General features: G+C 38.5%; 1 protein-coding gene across 3 annotated transcripts; it reads right to left on the bottom strand.

Moving 5' to 3' along the window:
- Nucleotides 1-963: 963 nt before the first annotated feature.
- Nucleotides 964-19,750, bottom strand: bms1 (BMS1 ribosome biogenesis factor). Of its 3 annotated transcripts, none has more exons than XM_026915462.3 (23): nt 19,587-19,750; nt 18,983-19,180; nt 15,918-16,108; nt 15,730-15,809; nt 15,462-15,650; nt 15,221-15,363; nt 14,711-14,832; nt 14,261-14,454; nt 12,187-12,326; nt 11,329-12,086; nt 10,824-10,925; nt 10,448-10,602; nt 10,239-10,320; nt 10,080-10,159; nt 9,778-9,978; nt 8,972-9,160; nt 8,565-8,745; nt 8,386-8,444; nt 8,140-8,262; nt 7,477-7,624; nt 4,660-4,835; nt 4,097-4,258; nt 964-1,558 (listed from the first exon to the last, which is right to left on the bottom strand). In XM_026915462.3, exons 2-23 carry the CDS (start codon nt 19,156-19,158, stop codon nt 1,331-1,333), a joined length of 3,879 nt encoding a protein of 1,292 aa, XP_026771263.3. In that variant the 5' UTR covers nt 19,159-19,180; nt 19,587-19,750; the 3' UTR covers nt 964-1,330. The 3 variants fall into 3 exon arrangements, with proteins under 3 accessions (XP_026771263.3, XP_053094844.1, XP_053094843.1); XM_053238869.1 differs by having other exon boundaries at nt 9,778-9,975; XM_053238868.1 differs by having other exon boundaries at nt 18,983-19,175.
- Between the last annotated feature and the right edge of the window lie 85 nt (nt 19,751-19,835).

The following is a 19,835-nucleotide window of genomic DNA, read 5'->3' as shown; positions in this document are numbered from 1 at the left end:
AACACGAGTCTGAATTTTCAAAAAATATCTTCTGGGATGGGTTTTTTTTTTCCCATAAGTGATTAGTCATTATTTGGTTATCTGCCACACCTGATGTAGCCTATCAATGGCCACAAGACTTAAACATTTAAAGACTTCAAAGGGAAAGATTATCCCATACTAAGTTCCTTTATCGAACTGTTTAATTCTTGCTAATTTCCTAACTACTGATTTGTTGTTAAGACCATTAAAAGCTTAATATTTTTGCCATTTTGGGCCATTTGTTTTGCCCAGAAGTGTACATTATTGCTTCTTGTACCAAGCATTATATCAATTATTCATCTTCAGTAACTGCTTTATCCTGGTCTTGGTCACAATGTATCCCGGAGACACTAGGAACATAGCGAGGACACTCCCTGCATGGGACGTCAGCCTATCACAGGGCACCATACACTTACATTCACACACTTAATCACACCTGTGGGCAATTTATCTAGACTAGTCAAATGTATTGTGCTGGAACTAATGATTATCACTGCATTTGTTAAGAAAAAAAACACTGTACAAAACAGTCTGATGATGTACTTCTGGTTCTGAAAAGGTGGTGCAATTAAAAAAAAAAAAAATGAATTAAAATCTTTATATATCATTTTTTTAAGTAATTTCTATAGCATTTTTTTTTTGTAAAATATGAATCAAATATAAAAATGTCATCACATTAATTAATTCTGCTTCCCTTAGAGGCCTGAGATAATCCAGTGACAGCTGTTGTTACTCATGCAGATATGTCAACAGCTGGAGTTTTTAAACTGCTATTTGCACTGGTGATTAGTGATGGCTAGTGATGTGAAAATACTCTTCTCTTCTTTGAAGAACAATATTTACACAAACAGCAATAACCAGCTGAAATCAACTCAGTTTTTCTTTTACTTATTGATCAGAAGCACTTTAAAGGAAGGAAATAACCAGATTTCTGTCAAGAAATACACAAGTTACTTTTATTAAAAGCAACATTACAAAGCATTTACATGGTGTCAAACTGACATGACTTGCAGGAATAAGAAAACCAAGAAATCTACATAGTCATCCACATTTCCAAGACAAGTGTGACTGTCACATTTGGATGGTGACTATAATTCTCACATTTGAGTCTCACAAACAGCTGGCAAGCAGCATCACTGCACATGATTCTTGTTTGTAACTTTAAATACATACAAGACTCAGCTCCATGTCTCACAACATTGTAAATCTCCACACGAGAGCCTACACATCAGCTGGTGTAAAGACTCTCAGTGACTCACAGCCAGACTATAGGGGTCCAGTGGACTCAGAGCTGAGGTCCAGCAGCTGCTCAGTCATCCTTAGAAGCTCCCTTCAGACTGGCCTTGAGTTTCTTCTTCTCCTTCTGTCCCATAGCACGGTACACCTTTTTTCGCTCTTCCTTCTGCCTCTTCAGCTTCTCTGCCTCCTGCTTCTCCTTCTTCTTCAGGAATTCTTTGTGCTTCATGCGCTGCTCTGCTTGAGCCTTCTTCGTCTTGTGAGAGTAGACTGAGCTCAGTGCATCGAGCAATGCTGCCACCTGGTGCAGAGGGGAGGAGTTAAACAAGAGCTGCAACACTACTACAGACAAACACCACACAGCCCCGAAAAATGCAATAGGCTTGGATGATAAATTTACTGAAATAATTGTCTGTGGATATTATAATTATGGAAATTCAATTAAAAAACATATTACTCCTGAGCATATTTGATGTGTACATTATAGCCTGTATTTTCCCTTATGATGATGATATTGCAATTTCGACCAGCTTCCAATACTAGTTAATAATTCATTAGGGTAACTATATTAATTAAATTATAATGGTATATAATCAGTAACAGACCTTGCCACACATTTGATTGGCCCATAGGCACAGTGTGAAATTATAACTGCAGTAGAGGTAGAGTTTATTAGATTAGAAATAATGGATGAATGCATTTTTATTTTATATCACATAAACCTTAAAGAGCATCTCCTGCAAATCTGATGACAAAAAGTGTAACAAAAATCTTTTTAATATCATAAAAGACTATATTATAGATAAGATTATAGAGTAAGAAAATTTTCAACACGTTTAACATCAACCAAAGTTCAGTCCCAAACAATGAAAATTAAGAAATGGCGCTGTAATCTTTACTTATTGTGCAGGTCAAGCTTTTCTCTCATTCATTTTTTCCACAAGGCCTGTGAGTTATTCATTCAATTCACACTGGCTTGGACATAATTCTTTCATTCACTGGAGCCTGTAGCTTAGGTGCTCTCTCATTATGAGCAGCCTAAGTAAGTTGTCTATACTGGACTGCCAGAGTATTATAAACATGCAGTACAACTGCATATAACCAAATAACGTTTATTATTCATTCATTCATCTTCAGTAACTGCTATATTCTGTTCAAGAGTCAAAGTGGACTCGGAGTTGGGAATACACCATGGATGGGACTCCAGTCCATTGCAGGGCACCATGCAGGCACACGCACACGCACAAGCACACACACACACACACACACACACACACACACACACACACACACAGAGACACAGACACACACAGACACACACAGACACACACAGACACACACAGACACACACAGACACACACAGACACACACAGACACACACAGACACACACACAGTGTAGACAATCCACCTAGAGAACCTGGAGAAAACCCACGGGAACTTAAGAACATCCGCCATTCCACACAGACAGTAACCTGAGCTCAGTGCCAACCAAAAACCCAAGCTCAGCACTACCTGCTGCACCACAAAACAAGCTTGACGAAGCAAGCTTAGCATGCACAAAGCTGCTTTCCACTCCTCAGGTTTAAAATGAGCATTTAAGGTGCTGGTTATAACGCTTCAGTAAGCTTTTATCTTTTAACTTCATTTCAGTGCTACATCGCCTCATATTCAAACACATGTAGAGCAAAAACAAAGATATGAAAAAAAAACGAGTTGTAGAAGAAGCAAGGACTGCCCCCTAACCACTGATTACATCTATCTTTAACTGGATGTCAAAAACATCCTTGATACATAATATATATTTCAAGCTCAAGATTAATAACCATTTCATCGCCTTGTGCAAAAACGCTTCTACATTCTTCTCAAGGAACAGAAGCATTTTAACTCTGTGCTGCTTAAGCTGAAAACATGACAGACTGAAAAGGCTCCCAGTGTTGTGCCCTCTGAGTGAAAGACTTCCACTAAAACTGGTCTGATTAGCTCAGAGGTTTACACTAGAATGATTTAACAATTAGAGGACAAGAAAAATTTTCTACAGCTGCTGTCACAATTTTCCTACCTTCCAGGATTATTATTAATTCACAAACCACATCCAATTCAGATTTATACACTCTAATCAAGACAAGCTGACTAAAATAATGAAATTAGCAGTTTGTCTTTCCATTTAGTTTAAATCATGTCATAATATGGGACGATCTGAGAGGAGTTTTAAAGGGGCAAGTAAAATTCAAAAAGCTGAATCATGTAGCATGTTCAGAATCACACAACATCCATCCATGTAAAAAACAAAAACAAAAAGGTATATCACTTTAGATCAAAGTTACAAACTGTACTATAAATGTTATAATATGCCAGTAAAATGCAATTGTTTAGGTCTTTTTTTTTTTAATGGAAGTACAAGTGTTAGCAAAAATGTGCCTAAGTCTTTAATGTGTAACTGAGATTGAAACAGTGACTGGATCCTTTCCTGAAGGGTTTTAAGCAAGCATCTGTGCTGTTACAACAAAAAAAACAATTAATGTATGTCTAGCAGGAATATCTGATTACTAAATGGTACACAAATAGGATAGAGCAAAGAAAAACATATACCAGATAAAATATGAGACTTCGGTTTAAGAATTATTTGAGAGATTTCATGGGGATTGGTTCAGAAATTGGCTAGCACGATGTCTGTGGTATTACCGCTAGAACAGGGATTAAACAGCCGCGATAATAGGAAAGTTATGTCTGGAGGCATCCTTGGAGGATTAACTTTAGTCTTTAACTGTAGGTGTTTCAAAATTACAAGAAAATGGAATTAAATTCTGTTAGTGATACATAACCGCACTGGAGGCTCACCTTCCTTTCGTGGGGCTCCCGGATCACGACGGGTCTCTGCAGGTCGCGGGGGGTTTTGCCCATGGCCTCCAGGTGTTTGGGTTTGCTCTTGAACGGCAAAGCCTTCTGCAGCTCTTTGGGGATATGGAGGATGTTGAAGTGTCTCTTCTGTCTCACAATCGGCTACAGAAACAAGGGAGAAGTTACACAGATTAATTCTGTTCATGACAATGAATGAATGGTTGATCCTGACTGTTATGACCTACTGTCAGTGCATGAAGCGCTGTCACTGATCAAACAGGGGTGCCGTGCCTACAAAGTTGAGGATAAAGCACTAGAGAGAGACCTAACAGACTCTCTTTAACCTTCTGAGGTAATCAGACCTGAGCTGACCTGACCAAACCTGACAGCTGTTGCAGTAGCTTTATACTCTTGCAAATTTTGATAAAGTACCCAGCTATGTTGTGATTAATCTGTTCTATTCTGGGTAAATTGTGTGGGGATTAGTGCCATTTATTTTGATATGAAAATGTCCAGATTTGTGTCTTTTTTAATCTGTCCTTACATGAATCTAAGTGCACTACCTTGTACAGAGAGTCTTGGTTGGGTTGGTTCCTTATTCCCAAGTCGTGTTTAAGCTGCCCAAGGGTCCTCATACCCATCCATGTGTCCTTCTGACCAACAGACATCAGCAGAGATGTCACTGGGTTATACAGCTGAGGAACTGAGACTGGATACCAGGAACGCAGGAACACAACATCTACAAACACACAATGGCAATAATAATCAAGTATCAACATTCATTATGCTGTAATTGTAATTGTTTTTGATCTGTTGTGTACTTTTCTGATGAATTTGGAAGAGAAATACTAGTCCCAATAGCACAGACTGTTACTAATACAGCTATGTGCAGATCCAATAAAATGTGTTTACAGTGGAAAAAAAAAAAAACAGGGTTCCCATTCCCAGATGCCAACATCATATTTAACGTGAAAGTCAACGATCCAAACCCTAAATCCCCTTTCTGACTGAAATACAGAACCCACACTCACACAACCCATTCCTCAACCATTTAGGAAGTAATTATACTTTTCGCAAAAATATTAGTGATGATGAACACCAGTTTACTCACTGTTCAAAATCAGTATTGGATAGGTTAAAAATGATGGTTGATTTCATTCTCCCTTCAAGCAAATAACCAAGTAGAATGTCACCAAACATTTCTCGTAAAAATGATCAGAATTTCAAAAAAAGAATTTTAGATATTGATCTTTCCAGACCATCTGTGTTCACTTTCGTTGTTCATTTTAGGAGCTTTATAACCATTCAAAAAACCCAAACTATCTATGTGTCTTGAGCTTGTATTACTTTAACAACAGAATGTCCATCCTTTTAAAAACATCTTCTGAAAGTCAGGAAAGATGAGTCCTTTTAGATTGCAGACGTTTCCAAACTTTTGCTGACCTCACGGTCAGATCTCTGTTAAAAATAGATTTTTACTGGGATCCTTCTGGTCAAATAAAGATAAAAATAAATACATTTAGGTGGCCTGACTGGGCTGGGTGATAGTGGCCCTCAGTTTTGTATATCTTTTTATTTCTCTGCCTTCAGGAGTGACACTGTTAGTGACTAATGAAAAAAGAAATTTCCTGAATGTAGCACTGAGCAACTATTACTGTCTGCACACTCAAATCCTTTGGGTAAGCTGAAAATCCATCTATAAATCCTTTTCTGGAATATGAGGTTCACTGCTTTCAGAGGTGCTCTTGGAGATGGGTAAGAGTAGTGTGATCTTGGCAGGGAGTTAAATCATCATTAGCAAAAGGTTGAAGGAAGCAAAGAAAATATGCTAACATATGCAAACTCCTTGGCTTAACAGTCTAACTTTACACAGCACTAAAACTGTATTTCCAGAACATTTAACCATTTTCTCATTTTCAAGTGTCTTCCATTAATGGAAAGTTACTCCATACATTTTCACGTTATCCAAAACGCATGTATCTGACGTATCTGGCATATGACGTGAACCCTGAAAATCTAAAGGCAAGACAATGAAGACAAATGCTTACCATAATGCTAACAGGGGTGATTTTTTTAAAAAAGCAAATTATTTAAAAAGTACAAGGGATTTATTTGTTAAAATGACTATTGAGTCAGGGGAGAAAGAAATACACAATAATATGTTGAGCTGCTGTGAGTCACTGTGACAATCCTGTATAGTAGTAATAACCATGCTTTTTCATTCTGCACAAGGTAATTCACAGTCAGCGCTGTGTCAAGGGAGTCATATACATATCAATTTCCCGCCAATCCTGACCCCTTATTGCCAGCTCAGATATATCTATACATCATCACGCCCTAACCTCAGGCCCGGAAGAATTCTGACTACGCTGTGACAGGCGAGAGTCAGAGAATAAGAGAGTCCAATATGATGTACTATATCCTGTAAGTCCAAATTTTATTGGTCACACACAACCACACACACAGTACGACGTGCAGTGAAATGCTTTTTTCGACTGTCCGTGACATAAAATAGAATTTACATAAACCAGAGGTAGAAAAGGAAAAATACAAAAATATAAGGGATATAGAAGATAGGTTGCAGCAACAGTATTGACTATATTTGTAATAAAGTGCAGCATTGATGGAGTAGCCTAGCTTTTGATTTGCTCTTTAATTTGGTGGGAAGCTGGCGAATGGGAGATGTTAGTCAGCCGACTTATTCTTATTGTGGAATTTAGATCGTTAACCAGTAGGAAAGTTGCTGAGCTAGTCGATGAAATCAGTTGGTAGTGGCGAACAGGAGGTGTTGGTGAGTTTCTCCTGATTTTTGTATTTCAAACTTATATATCAACTTATTATATCAAGTCTTCCACAGCATCTGCTCACCTTGGTGTGTATATTAATTGCTCTATGTTTTCTCTAGTGTGCTAACACTATTGGGCTCATGCAAAATGTTTCTGACAAGCTGGAGAACAAAATATATCAGTCAGATAATAAAATACAGAGAATACAGAGAACATACATTAGAGAGAATTCTGTTCTCTATGCTGTACTTTAGCTAGCTAGTGGGCTAGGTCTATCAAAATTAGAGAGGTGCGGAGCCATCTCCAATGAAGACCGACCCAAGGCTACAGAGTTTACAGCTGAGCAACTGAGAGGTTTTGGTCTTTCTGGTGTTCAGTAACTGACAATCACACTGATGTGCACAATAAAGTTTTTATTCTCATAATGCTTCTGTAATATTTAGGAAGCGTGAGGAGATAATTATATCCTCAGAGTCAGGAACTTGGTATTGGGCACAGGTAGTATGAAATGTTCTTCCACAAATAGCTTGAAATAGCATTTTCTTCCAAAATGTTACATCAAGCAGCTTCAACTAGTACAATAGGCCAACTTACCACTCATGAGGAGTCTGTCCTCAAATGTGGCTCGGAAGGTTCCAGGCGGTGTCCGCAGAGCCTTTTTAATCTGACCTTTGATCCCGCTGACCGTGCGGATAGAGGCACCCTCGAACTTTGCGACTTCCAGCACTGTGTTAAACATTCCCTGAGAAAATGCAGGAAAGGGCAGAGTCACTGACATGCTTTTACAATCAGAAGACCCAATTATTTCTGAACAATGGTTAATTAACTTGATTTTTTTTTTCCTTCCAGCATAATCACTAAGAATTCCCAGCATTTTTTCATTTAGCTTACTGCCCACTGTCTCCTGCCATGACACTTTCTGACCTACCAACCACAAGGAATGAAAAGTCCTGGCCTCCCAACTGGCAGTGTCAGAGAAAACAAGGACCCTGCCAGCCTTCTCTCGCATTGAGAGCATGGTTAATTACACCCTCTGGAGCACCAGGGTCACAGATGGCATAGAACACTGAATGAACTCAAATTCAAATCTCAGCTGCAGGACCCACATATGCACTTAGCAGTGCTTCTAACTGGTTGATCTTACAAGGGTGGCTGCTGTATTTTAAGAATAGCCATGACTTCTGAAACATTTTAGGTGCTCTGTCATGTGCAGCATTACTACAGCTGACAGCTGTCCGACCCTGCATGACCCCCTACCTGGACAAAGCAGGTGTTCTTAAAAATCTTATACGGGTATCCAATCAGCTTCAGCTTCTTCACAATGGTCACAGATTTGTCCAAGTCCAAAACAACTCCAGTGGCTGCAATGCGGAAATTTGCCTAAGGAAAGTGAGACAGATTCAAAGAAATTAAAGGGAAGAAACTACAGCAGCTATCAAACAGGAAGCATGGATAATAACTGGTTAAAACTGCTGCTCCATATTTTAATGTTATAGCTCTTACTTGAGTCCCTGCAACACTCTGAACAGCCAGAAAGCCTGTCCCCTGGGGTGTGATAGGTCCTAAAGGGGGAGATAGCAAAGGGAAAAGAGAGAGATAAAGGTGAAGGAGAACACAAAATAGTGAGTTGTGAGAAATATCACCTTCTTGGACTGTAATACAGGGACATGTAGCTGTCTTACCCCAGATAGAGGCGCCACAGTGCATATGCTCAGGAGTGTATTTGAGCAGGCGGTGGCGGCCATTGTGGTCTTCAATGTGGTAGAGAGGAATGGTCTGGAAACGTCTCCAGCCTAACGACAGAATGAGTGGGTCACGGGTCTTCAGGATACGATTATACCAGCGGTGTTTCTTCAAACGCATCTATTGTCAACAGATAAAGAGAAAGACAGGAAATGTGAAAGATGGCACCAGAAAAAGGAGTTAGTCAACATTTTAGTCTGTTCCAACAACAGGGTATTTGCTACTAAGCAATGTTTCTAAGCAGGGAGTCATGAATTAGTATCTGATGTTCGCAATCCTGAAAGATCAATAACAAGAAGAAGAAGAAGAAGAAGACGAGAGCAAAGACCTTATGATTTATGCTCACCTGCAGATAGCCTATATTGCCTTCACTGGCTCCCAAGCCACCGAGTATGACTGGATAATGTGGGTCAAAGTTGGTAACAAACTCGCAGGGAAGCGCAGGGATTTCCACACGCACATACATGCCAGGCCTGAAGCCCTCATACTGAACACGAGTCTCATCATCCATGTCCTCAAACTCAGCCCTGTTCAGCTGCAGACACACATCAAGAGAAGTTTGTTAGCGGTATTTAAACTGTGTGCTGTATCCCCACTAGGCCATCAGGTACTGCAGGGGGATCGTTGCTATTTTTTTCAATAAAATTACTGCCAATCATCCAAAGTTTCAAAATGTAAATGATGATTGGGCAGCCCCTACTTAATGTGATGCCTATGTGAGGAGATATTGCCTTAGAAGCCTGTTTTCTTTGATTAGAAAAGAATTATTATTACAAAAATAATTGACTTCTTTGATTACCAAAGTCAATTATTGCACAACCGATATATATATATATATATATATATATATATATATATATATATATATATATATATATATATATATTTTTTTTTTTTAACAGTTTGTTGGGTTCCAACCTACTGTGGGCTGTAAGAACGTTCATATTCAGTCATGTGTGCTCTGTACATAATATCTAACTTTTATCTTGAATGTCTTAGATTCATGAATGTCTTCAAATTTCATTTTAACACTGAATAACATACTAATGCATCTAATGGAAAGCAATACAAACAACTACATAAAATGCTTAAGGAATGCTTAAAAGTTAAGTTAGGATGAATGTACGTCATGGTACAGCTGTGACCTCTGACCTCAGCCTGCTTCTGCATCTCCTCTTTGAGGTCATCAAAGTAGGTAGCATCTCCATCATCATATTCCGCATTGAACCTCTCCTTCAGTCTCTTCTTCTTTTCCAGGCGCTTGTTTTTCTGAGCTTCTTCATCATCAACCTTCACTAATTTGGGTTCCTCTTCTTCCTCCTCTTCCTCCTCTCCCTCATCATCATCTCCCTGCTCATGATAAGCATACACAAATTCACACACAAACACAACACAAGGGCCACAAAAATAAAAAAAAAGTGATATGTAAGAATAATATGATCTAATCCAAGTACCTCAGCTTCATCTCCCTTCCCAGAGTTTACTTTGTGAACTTCTCCAGTTTCCAGGTCCTCAAAATCTCCATAAATTTCATCTAGCATGATGAGGGTAAATTAGAAAGGGCCCAAAGACATAGCTCTTTGTTGAAAAAAAAAGGCTAATAATGTCCTTACCATCCTCTTTAAGAAGAGTAGCAGCATCTTTATCTCCTTCCCATTTTCCAGTTACAAAGCAGTCCCTTATGGAGGCCAACATCTGAAAACACACATATCAGTACAAATCTGTGCTTAATTCAGTTTCCTAAATATTCCAGATATTTTAAAAATTAAACATTGAAAGCAGAGGGATTTAGATAAGACAGCCTGCTGGCCACATTGCTCACCTCCTCCTGGTCCCAGTCATGGCTTGCATCAGGCTGGAAACGTGAGCAGTCCACGGCATCTGCTCTTACTCTCTTACTCTTCTCTGGCCGACTAACTCGGAACAGCCCACCCAACTCCTCCTCCTCACTGTTTGCTTCCTCCTCCACCTCCACCACTGACACAAACAAATGAGAAATACAAACTGGCTTCCACTCAATGCACTCCTGCCTTCATCAATCACAAAAGAACACAATAGACCTCAATATGTTCCATAAAAGCCAGTGTACTTCCTTCATAGGAGAAGCAGATCATTCTTCAAACATATAATTCAATTCCTCTTATAATGAATGCCAGCTTTTCTAGAGTTTTATATATGCTTATGATTTGCTTACTCACCTGTGCCATACACCAGCTTGCGTAGGTTAGGCGCAGCACGCTGTCGTCTCTGATGCGCTTCCATGGCTTTCCGGGTCAAATCTTCTTTCCAGCGTAGTGCTCCTGACAGGCACGCATCAAACATAAGAGAGACACAGAGAGAAAGGATAAGACTCTGTAATAAAAACGACTATTAATGGCTTGTAATATATGAATCACAGTTTATCACATTCCTTGTTCTCTGCTGCAATAGTGGCAGCATGCTGTTTTTGTCTACATCATAGAGACTACAAAAACAAGGATGTACACATCAGTCGATAACCTTGTGAACCTAAGACAAACAGAACAAATAGAACAACAGAACTTAATGGGGATCAATACAAAATTTATTGTGGGTTACGGTTAAACTCCCTTGTAAGTCCCTTGTCTTAAAATGAAAATAAGTGGCTCAGAGAAATAAAGTGGTTTAAAGACTCAATAAATTGCGCTGATGATACTGAAACAAACAACATGAGGGAGAAAGTACCAGCAGTTTCAGATCCTAGCTCTCCTTCGTCTTCAGCATCCATCTCCTCTTCCTCCTCCTCCTCTTCCTCCTCCTCTTCCTCCTCCTCCTCACCAGAAGCCATCTTTAGCTTTGCAGCCTCTCTTAAGGCTGGTTTAACATTTAATTGTTCTTCCATTTCTGAGTCGCTATCACCTTGCACTTCCTCTCCTTCATCATCATCATCATCATCATCATCACTGTCCTCCTCAGAGCAGTGACCAGAGTCTGGAGGTGCTGAGCTTCTTTTCTGAGGATTCTGTTTCTCTTCCTCCATTTCCTCCTCCTCCTCTTCTTCTTCTTCATCCTCATCCATCTCTTCTTCTTCTGATTCTTCTTCATCACTCTTCTCTAGGTCATCATCACTGTCTGCAAATACAGGCATCTCTACCACAGGCCTGCTGTCTTTTCCATTTTCCTCCAGCTTCTGTCTCTTTATGGGAGGAGCTGCCTCTTTCACCATTTTCCTTCCATCCCTTGCCACTTCACTCTTGTCCAGTTTGCTCTCATCAGCTCTATCCTCCTCCTCCTCATCATCATCATCATTTTCTTCAGCATCATCTTCCTCCTCCTCCTCCTCATCTGCCTTTTCCTCCATGCTTTCACCTTCTTCATCTGACTCTTCCTCGTCACTTTCTTCTCCATTGTCTTTCTCTGCTTCGTCACTAAAGACAGCTTTCCTCCTCTCTCTCCGAGTGACCGGGTCCCACACTCGGCTCTCCACAGGTCCTTCCTTTCCGCTGTTAAAGGAACACAAAAGATCAGAAGATATGTATACATGAGAACCAAAGGGAAAAAGTTAAACTAACCAAAACTAATTAAATGACAATCTAACTGTACCTTTTCTCCTGCACTTCCTCTGGAGTCAGTGCTGCAGTTCCTGTGAACAGTGAAACTTTACTGGCAGCAATCTTGACATCCAGAGTGGCTTGTGTGCCCATGAGAGACTGCATCAGCTCTGTGGCAGGACGCACCTCCTCCTGTCACGGATAGTAAGATGCTCTTTATCAGAATATGAATCAACAACAGCATCCACCATACAAGTCTAAAACAACGCCTGAATGTTGGAGCTGCTCTCTGATATATCATCAGCATCAGTAGGCAGATATGCATGATGATATTTAGATTTGCTGAGCTACAAGTTGGAATACAGACAACCTGTTTACAGAAAAACTATAGATAATTTAAATTCAATTAAAATATAGAAAAATAAACCATTTAAGAAGAAACGAGAGAAAATCTTAAAAACCAACCTGCAACTTCATAGAAGCAGCAGAGTTGGTCATTTGCTGGGTTTCCATTCAAACAATTCACAATTTTAAGTGAATGCAAAACTATTCTTTTGTCATGTAAATCAGCCAACCCTACTCTGTCTCTGACTTTAGCAGATACAGTAAGTGAAGCTCAACCTGGAGCATAAAAGCTCTCTGACAGTGCAAACTGCACAATGTAATGTATATGTATGAGGATGAGTCAAATAAAAACCTTATTTATTTATTTATTTATTTATTTATTCAATTGTTTTTTACATAATCTCCATTTCATTCAATGCAAGTGTTTCATCATTCTACAAGTATCTGGATTCCTCTAGAAAAAAAATTCAGTTCTATTCAGTTCTAATTTATGTCGTACTTTTAAGGTTTTTACTTGACTCCCCCCTTGTAAATGTTAAACAAAATCCTGAACCACAAAAGAACTAATCTTACATAATTTCTTATTAAAAATATTTTTTGATTTATACAACAGGTTCCATGTTTTGTTAAGCCATTTATTTGTGATTATAAGAGTGCACTGCTGAATTTTTGAATCTGAGTGATTGGAAGATGTTGATTAATTTTTCTATAACAGCAGCTCTGACAATAGTGCTGGCTGCAAGACAAATCACAGGATTATATTAATGTACTCGTTCTAATATATTATTGTTTCTATAGTAACAGCTCATCCACAGGGCCTGAAACAGTGTTAGACGATCTGCATAATCTAAGCCTAATTACAAACAGATAAAAAAAAAATAAATTTAATGGTTAATCATTGAAATGGTGATGTTTTCTGTAATTGATCATAAATAATTGATAATTATTTACCAGAGTCTCCAGTGTCTTTGTAACAGTCAGAGTTAAAGCTGAAACTAAGTTTTCCAACACCGGAAAGTCTGCAGGAAAGGATACTGCACACTGTGTAGTTTCTTAGTAACATGACAAGATGCATTTTTTTGCATCTTATTAAAATAAAGAGTGAGAAGAGAGGCTGGTAAAGGAAAAGACTGTTTCGTGTTCGTTCCACTACATTAAATTTAACTATAAACTGATAAACAGTATCGCAGGTTGTTCTTTAATTATATAAAAATAATAATAATAATAATAATAATAATAATCAGCAAATTGTGGTATAAGAGGTATAAAACACTTTGGGAAGTGCTATTATAGGAATATAATCAACTTTGGGATGGTGAGAGCATTGTTTATTATTGATTGAGTATTTTTCTATAACAGCATGTTACACTGTTTAAACAACATTCTAATCTGAAACTTGTTCTTAAAAAAGATCATCTAGATTATCTACAGTCAAAAAAAATGACAACTATCACTCAGACATATCTGTAAAGCTGCTCTGTGATAATGGAGTGGAACCACAAATTACTGTCCCAAACCCTCATTTATTTATTAAAAAAAAAAAAATACTTTCCATTATTCTTTTTACATTTAAGATAGGTATAAAAACCTTTTCTGTGAAATATATTTTTTTGTATTATTAGTTTTTGCAAAACCCCATACTGTTGTAGAAATACTCAATAGTATTGAGTTTAGTGTTGTTTAGTGTAGAGTGAAATTATGGTCATACTGCTTAGCCCTGCTCCCTGGTAATCAATAACAATAGAGATTTTTCAGCAAGAGGAGAAATAAAGTGAGCCAACCTGGTCCTGTTTGACGTGGCCAACAGGCATGTCAATGTACACTGCATCTTTATCATACACCACTCCTCCAACCCCTGCCATGGGTGCGTAGAGCAGTCTCTCTTTCTCATTCAGAGCTCTCTTCTTCAGCACCTCCGGCAGCGGACACGGGTCAGGAAGAAAGCTGATGTCGGATACAGAGAAGTCTCCTACTCCTGTAAAGCACATTTTAATACATTACAGTGTCCTTTCTCCTTAGTAAGGAATAGTGGGTATAAATGAAATAAAGCAAATGTGACTTTTTATTTTATTGGAAACTATCTATAATATAACTGGAGATCTATGCCTAGATCTTGACCACTGATTCTATTTGGTGCTAACATTGTTTAAATTAAAAACATAAAAATCTTCAGTTGTTCAAAACCTCACCGTGTATGATTGTATTGATGGTTACAATTTATCAGTTTTTACCTGGAATATGAACCTGGCCTTTGTTCTTCAGGAATGTCCCACGCAGGTAGCCATACAGAGAGACAGTTCTGTCACATTTAGGATCTAATCGAATAGCCTCTGGATCAGTTAGATCTTCCATCCTGAGCGCACAGGAAAAATTGATCATCATACATTCAGTCATCTTCAGTAACCACTTTATACTGTTCAGGGATGTTTTAGATCCAGAGCCTATCCCGGGAACACTGGGTATGAGGCAAAGACACACCCTGAACGGGACATCAGTATATCACAGGGCACCATGCATACACACATTTGCACCTAGGCGCAATTTAGCACTGCCAGTCCCCTTATTGGCAGGTGCCAGGAATCCTGAGGAAACCCACACGGGCACAGGCAGAACATGAAACAGACAGTAATACAAGCTCTAGATTGAACCAGGGACCCTGGAGCTGTGACACAGTACCGTCTGAAAAAAATGATCACCACTAATAAATATGGTGTGAGGTTTTTGTTTTTTCCTACACTTACCGATCAGCCAAAACATAAGAGTGAGAGGTTTGCCACACCAGGGGTCTAAACTTCATGACTGAAATGAATCGTCCAAGGTTCTTCACTTCCTGTGTCTGGTACTCGCCATACACCATCCCAGACAGGTAAAACAGCTTGGCTCCCTTTTCGTTAAATACAAGATAAAGTGAATTATATAAGAGAGTCATCTGATGGTTTAAAATCATTAAGACTGGTGATTTCAGAGATACGTGGCTTTTACCTGGTACACTTCAGTCCAGAAGCGATGTTTGAGGCGTTTCTTGGTCTTATTGAGTGACTTCGTATTTTTGAAGGAGTCCAAATGTGTGAGCACCCCCATGACACGAGGGAAACCATGAACCTGACAGATGTTGAGGAACTCAAAGGTCTCCATCTCAAAGCCAAAACTAGCATCTATCAGCATCAGGACCTGGTGAAGGGAAAAGAAATTCTTTGTCAACTGACAGCTCAGTCTTTAACATACACAAAGCTTCAGAAGACTCACTCACCAGGTCTGCAACCTTTGCCAAATCTATCATGGTATTGATATCATTGTTACACTCAATAAAGGTCAGACGCCGTTTCTTCCCTACAGAGAAGTCAGAGAGACATATTAAAACCGTGTATTATTCATATAAAATAAACTGTATATAAAGGAAGTTTTCATGGGAATACATTAGAACAATCATTAACTCACCTGATACTATTGTTACAGGGCCACAGATGTCTGAAAGCTTCTGCCGTGTGTAATTTTTGATCAGGCAACGGATGAGGGTGCTCTTGCCCACTTTCGGAGGCCCCATCACAACCACCAAGACAGGTGGTGGCTCCAAAGGTGTGCGGTCTACCAAAGGTATATGATGTTTCTTAGTTTTTATGTCTTGGGTCCTATGTAGAATGGGGAAAAAATGCAGAAAAAATATTCATATAAAAGCACCAAACCTGCTTTTTATTCCATAATAAACATGATTTTTTTTTTTTTTTTTTTAACAACAAAGAGTAGAAAGAATAATCAATTCTTAGACGCACCACAATTCTTTCTTGAAAGATTGTGTAAAATGCACAAAGAGTCATAAACAGACTTTAACAAAGCTCATGCCAATTATATTTAATGTTTTTAACTGAAAGATGTCATTACTGAAACATGTCCAATGGAAAATAAACAATGAAATGCATTAAGCATAAAAGTGCTAAAGAATTAAAAACATGCACATTCTCTTAATGAAATAAAATAAGCCAGGGGTACTCAGCTAAAATTTGTGAAGGTCCAGCTACATAAAAATCCTTGCTTACAGGAAGATCTGGATAAGCAACTAACTTGACTAAAAGGTAACTATTGTCACCATGCAGTGTTTGACCATCATAAGACACACTAAATGCGTAAACAGTTTGAAGAACAGTTTTGAAGTTTGACTACACAATAAACAGTGACTATGTTTTGTTCCACACTGGGTTGTCACATTACCGCATTTGACTAGCACCATGGACTCTGATCAGATGAGACATCTGTTTTGAACTGTAAGTGGTAAATAAACACACACGTCTCTGTCCAATCATCTTTAAACATTCTGTTTTTCTCATTCACTTTTTCGAACAAATTATTTAAGAATTTTGCTACTCAAGACCAGAAAAAACTATGAAAGTCTGAAAACTCTTTCTTTTCTCGATGAATTGTCTTCTGCTAAATAATGAATGAATGAATGAATGAATGCGACTGGTTAAACCACAACAAAGGATCTGCTACAGAAGCGGAACTCGTTCACATTGAGAAACTAGAATCACCAAACTACAGCCAGTTTTATACAACGATCTGCTCTGCTACAGTATTTCTCAAAAGGTCGGTTTGGTCTGCTGGAATACTTTGGTGCGTCAGCATCTGGACCATGATTAACCAAATGATTACCCCTGAGCCAGGCAACAAAAATCAAGATGCAACAAGATACTTACAGAATAACTTTGTACGTTTTGAAAATTCAAAAATTGCGTTGTAGACATCTATCGTATTCAGTGTGTAAGTACACTATTAACGTGGTCGTGTATTATCGGTTGTGTACACTATTAACGTGGAGTTGGAACAAACCAACCAAGTGAGGACTATCACACTTAATTTGAAGTTACATTAAGTGAAATGTCTAGCAGTAGTAAATTAAAGTTATTCAACTCTGCACTCTACTCAAGTTCCACTGGAGTAATATTCCTCAGTATGTCTTGGTTTGTGATGCAGATCTAGGATGTCATGAACTTTGTGAAACTGTCAAGCAGCTGGCAGTGAAATCGAGAGGTAAGAACTGGTGTAATATGTGGAGCTTCTCTATATTCAGGAAGGCTTGTTCCAACATTTCAGAGAAAGCCTCCTTTATGCATCTTTCTAACTCTTTTTTTTTCTGCAGTTTATGAAATACTAAAACCAGCCCTTCTGGTACCAGCAACCAAGCCACGATCAAAGTCACTTTTCTTCATTCAGATGTTTGATGTGAACATTAGCTCACGCTCTTGACCTGTATCTGCATGTTTTTTTGGGTTTTTTTTTTGCATTGCGCTGCTGCCACATGATTGGCTGATTAGATAACTGAATAAATGTGCAGGTGTTCCTAATAAAATGGACAGTGAGTTTATACGCCACAGTGATTGACATACTTCACCAAAATGAGCAGATCTAACAATGTATAATGAATAATTGCGATACTTGTGTAATCTATGAGGATGCTGTATGGTTTTATTTTAACATTATTTTTTTCAAATCTGAACAACAGTACACCTTTTTCTGCAAAACACCAGTTTCAGAATTATTGATACCCCTACAATTACTATTTAGTGAAATCTCCCTCTGAGACATCATCAGCACTGATCCAGCATCTTTAGACTTTTGAATGTTTTGATGAAGACTTTGTTTTTAAATGATATTTTAAGCTTGTGCAGATCAACAACTCTGTTTTGAAAATAACAAGTATAGAATAGTAACTAGCTCTTTTTTTTTTTTTTTTACTTACACTCTCCACTTACGTGAACTAAAAAAACGAAGTGGATGCTCAATTTTTTTTTTGTTTTAGCTCATTCACATTAATTGATCCCATGTTCCCATCACAGGAACCAAAAAAGTGGCATTGCTTGCAATTTAGGCAATTTTGTGACTGAAAAACTGGAACAAATACCTCAGTCACAGCTAAAGCATTAAATACTTTAGAGAAATCCATGGCAAATTTAGTTTTGGTAGAAACTTACCGTAGTAAATTCCCTAGCAGAACAGAAAAAACTCAACATTAACATTAAGCTGTACCAGTATAATGAATGTGTGAAGAAGCAAAGGAACTACTCAAACCCAAAGAACACCAGTTCATTTGGGAATCCTGGTGCCAGGTTGTCTGGTCACCAGTAAAACAACAGGAGCATCTTAATTACTCCAAATCCAGTCAAAACACAATAAAAAAAAAATGAGCCAGATTAGTTCCCAACCCAGAATCTTACTGAACATGCATTTCACTTTAAATATCCCCAGATTACTTAATGTTCAGTCACTTATGGACTCCCAGAAATGGAAGAGACTGTGTATGGAAATTGCTGGGATTTCTATATGGTTCTCTCAAAACAGATGTAAATACTCCAATATTAAAACTGACGCTTCTGCGGTTTAACCTCATAGCCGGTGTTTCACTTCCAAGTCATTGTCCTATTGCTTATAGCCTGGATTATGATGATAATGTGCAATTCATTGCACAGACTCATAAAATGCATCCTATTTACAATAGGGAAGTGAGCACTGACCTGTGGAAGGTCCTGGCCATGCGCACGGCCGAATGCACCGCAAAGGCTTTTGGATTTCTTTTGCGCTCATCCTGGTCCAGCTCTGCACCCTGATCCTTCTGCTTCCTCTTCTTCTTCTTTTCAGCCTTGGGGCCACTTTGCTTCTGCTGATGCCGTTTCTGCTCCTTTCCCTCCATCTTCACACCTCTGAGATCTGTGCTAAAGAACACAATTTGTTTAAGACTTGACAGCTATTGTCTATTTCAAAAACGGAAATGAATGTTGTCCTTTAATGTACATAAAACCGTTGATGTCTTACAAATAGAACAACTATCACTAGTTCATGGTCTGAATTCTCAGTTGAATTGAAATGACAAGGGTCTTGTGTTTTCCTAAGATAGAAGAGCTCAGAAGAGAGAAGAACTAGCAAACTAACTAAAATGTTTGTTGTCTACTAGCGAACAGAGAGGATTCGTGATTGTAGTTGTAAATATCCCATTTACCATCTAGTCCCCAGAGTTAGCCATAGCAGATAAAAGCATGCAGTTATCAGGTTAGTAAATGCTCAAGCTTTCCAGTTTTCTAACAATTTTCTGAACAAATGACTCCAGTAAAAAATACTTACATTTAAGACCTTATTCTTCTCAAAACAACTGACGCCGAAATTCAAATTCACTTTAAACTGACCCAGTGGGTTTGTATCATCATGTCATATTCCCAAATCGTGAGCACCAGTAGTGTTTTTCACGTGTGCACTACATCCGGAACTACTTCCGTCGCGAATATCTGGTCGGGCTAAACAAACTGTTCCGAATCAAGTGTTCCGAGTCTGATAGTTCCGCGAATGAAGTAGAATTGTGTTTACGGATATTAT

The sequence above is a fragment of the Pangasianodon hypophthalmus genome, chromosome 12 (genome assembly GCF_027358585.1).
Source record: "Pangasianodon hypophthalmus isolate fPanHyp1 chromosome 12, fPanHyp1.pri, whole genome shotgun sequence".
Lineage (NCBI taxonomy): Eukaryota > Metazoa > Chordata > Actinopteri > Siluriformes > Pangasiidae > Pangasianodon > Pangasianodon hypophthalmus.
This window is presented reverse-complemented; position numbering and strand designations above follow the sequence as displayed.

Coding starts and splice junctions, on each gene's coding strand:
- bms1 (XM_026915462.3), bottom strand. CDS start 19,158: ATGGAGGGAAAGGAGCAGAAACGGCATCAGCAGAAGCAAAGTGGCCCC. Junction 9,161..9,777: donor AGATGCAGAAGCAGGCTGAG/GTCAGAGGTCAC, acceptor GTGTGTCTGCAG/CTGAACAGGGCTGAGTTTGA. Junction 7,625..8,139: donor AGAACACCTGCTTTGTCCAG/GTAGGGGGTCAT, acceptor GCATTTTCTCAG/GGAATGTTTAACACAGTGCT.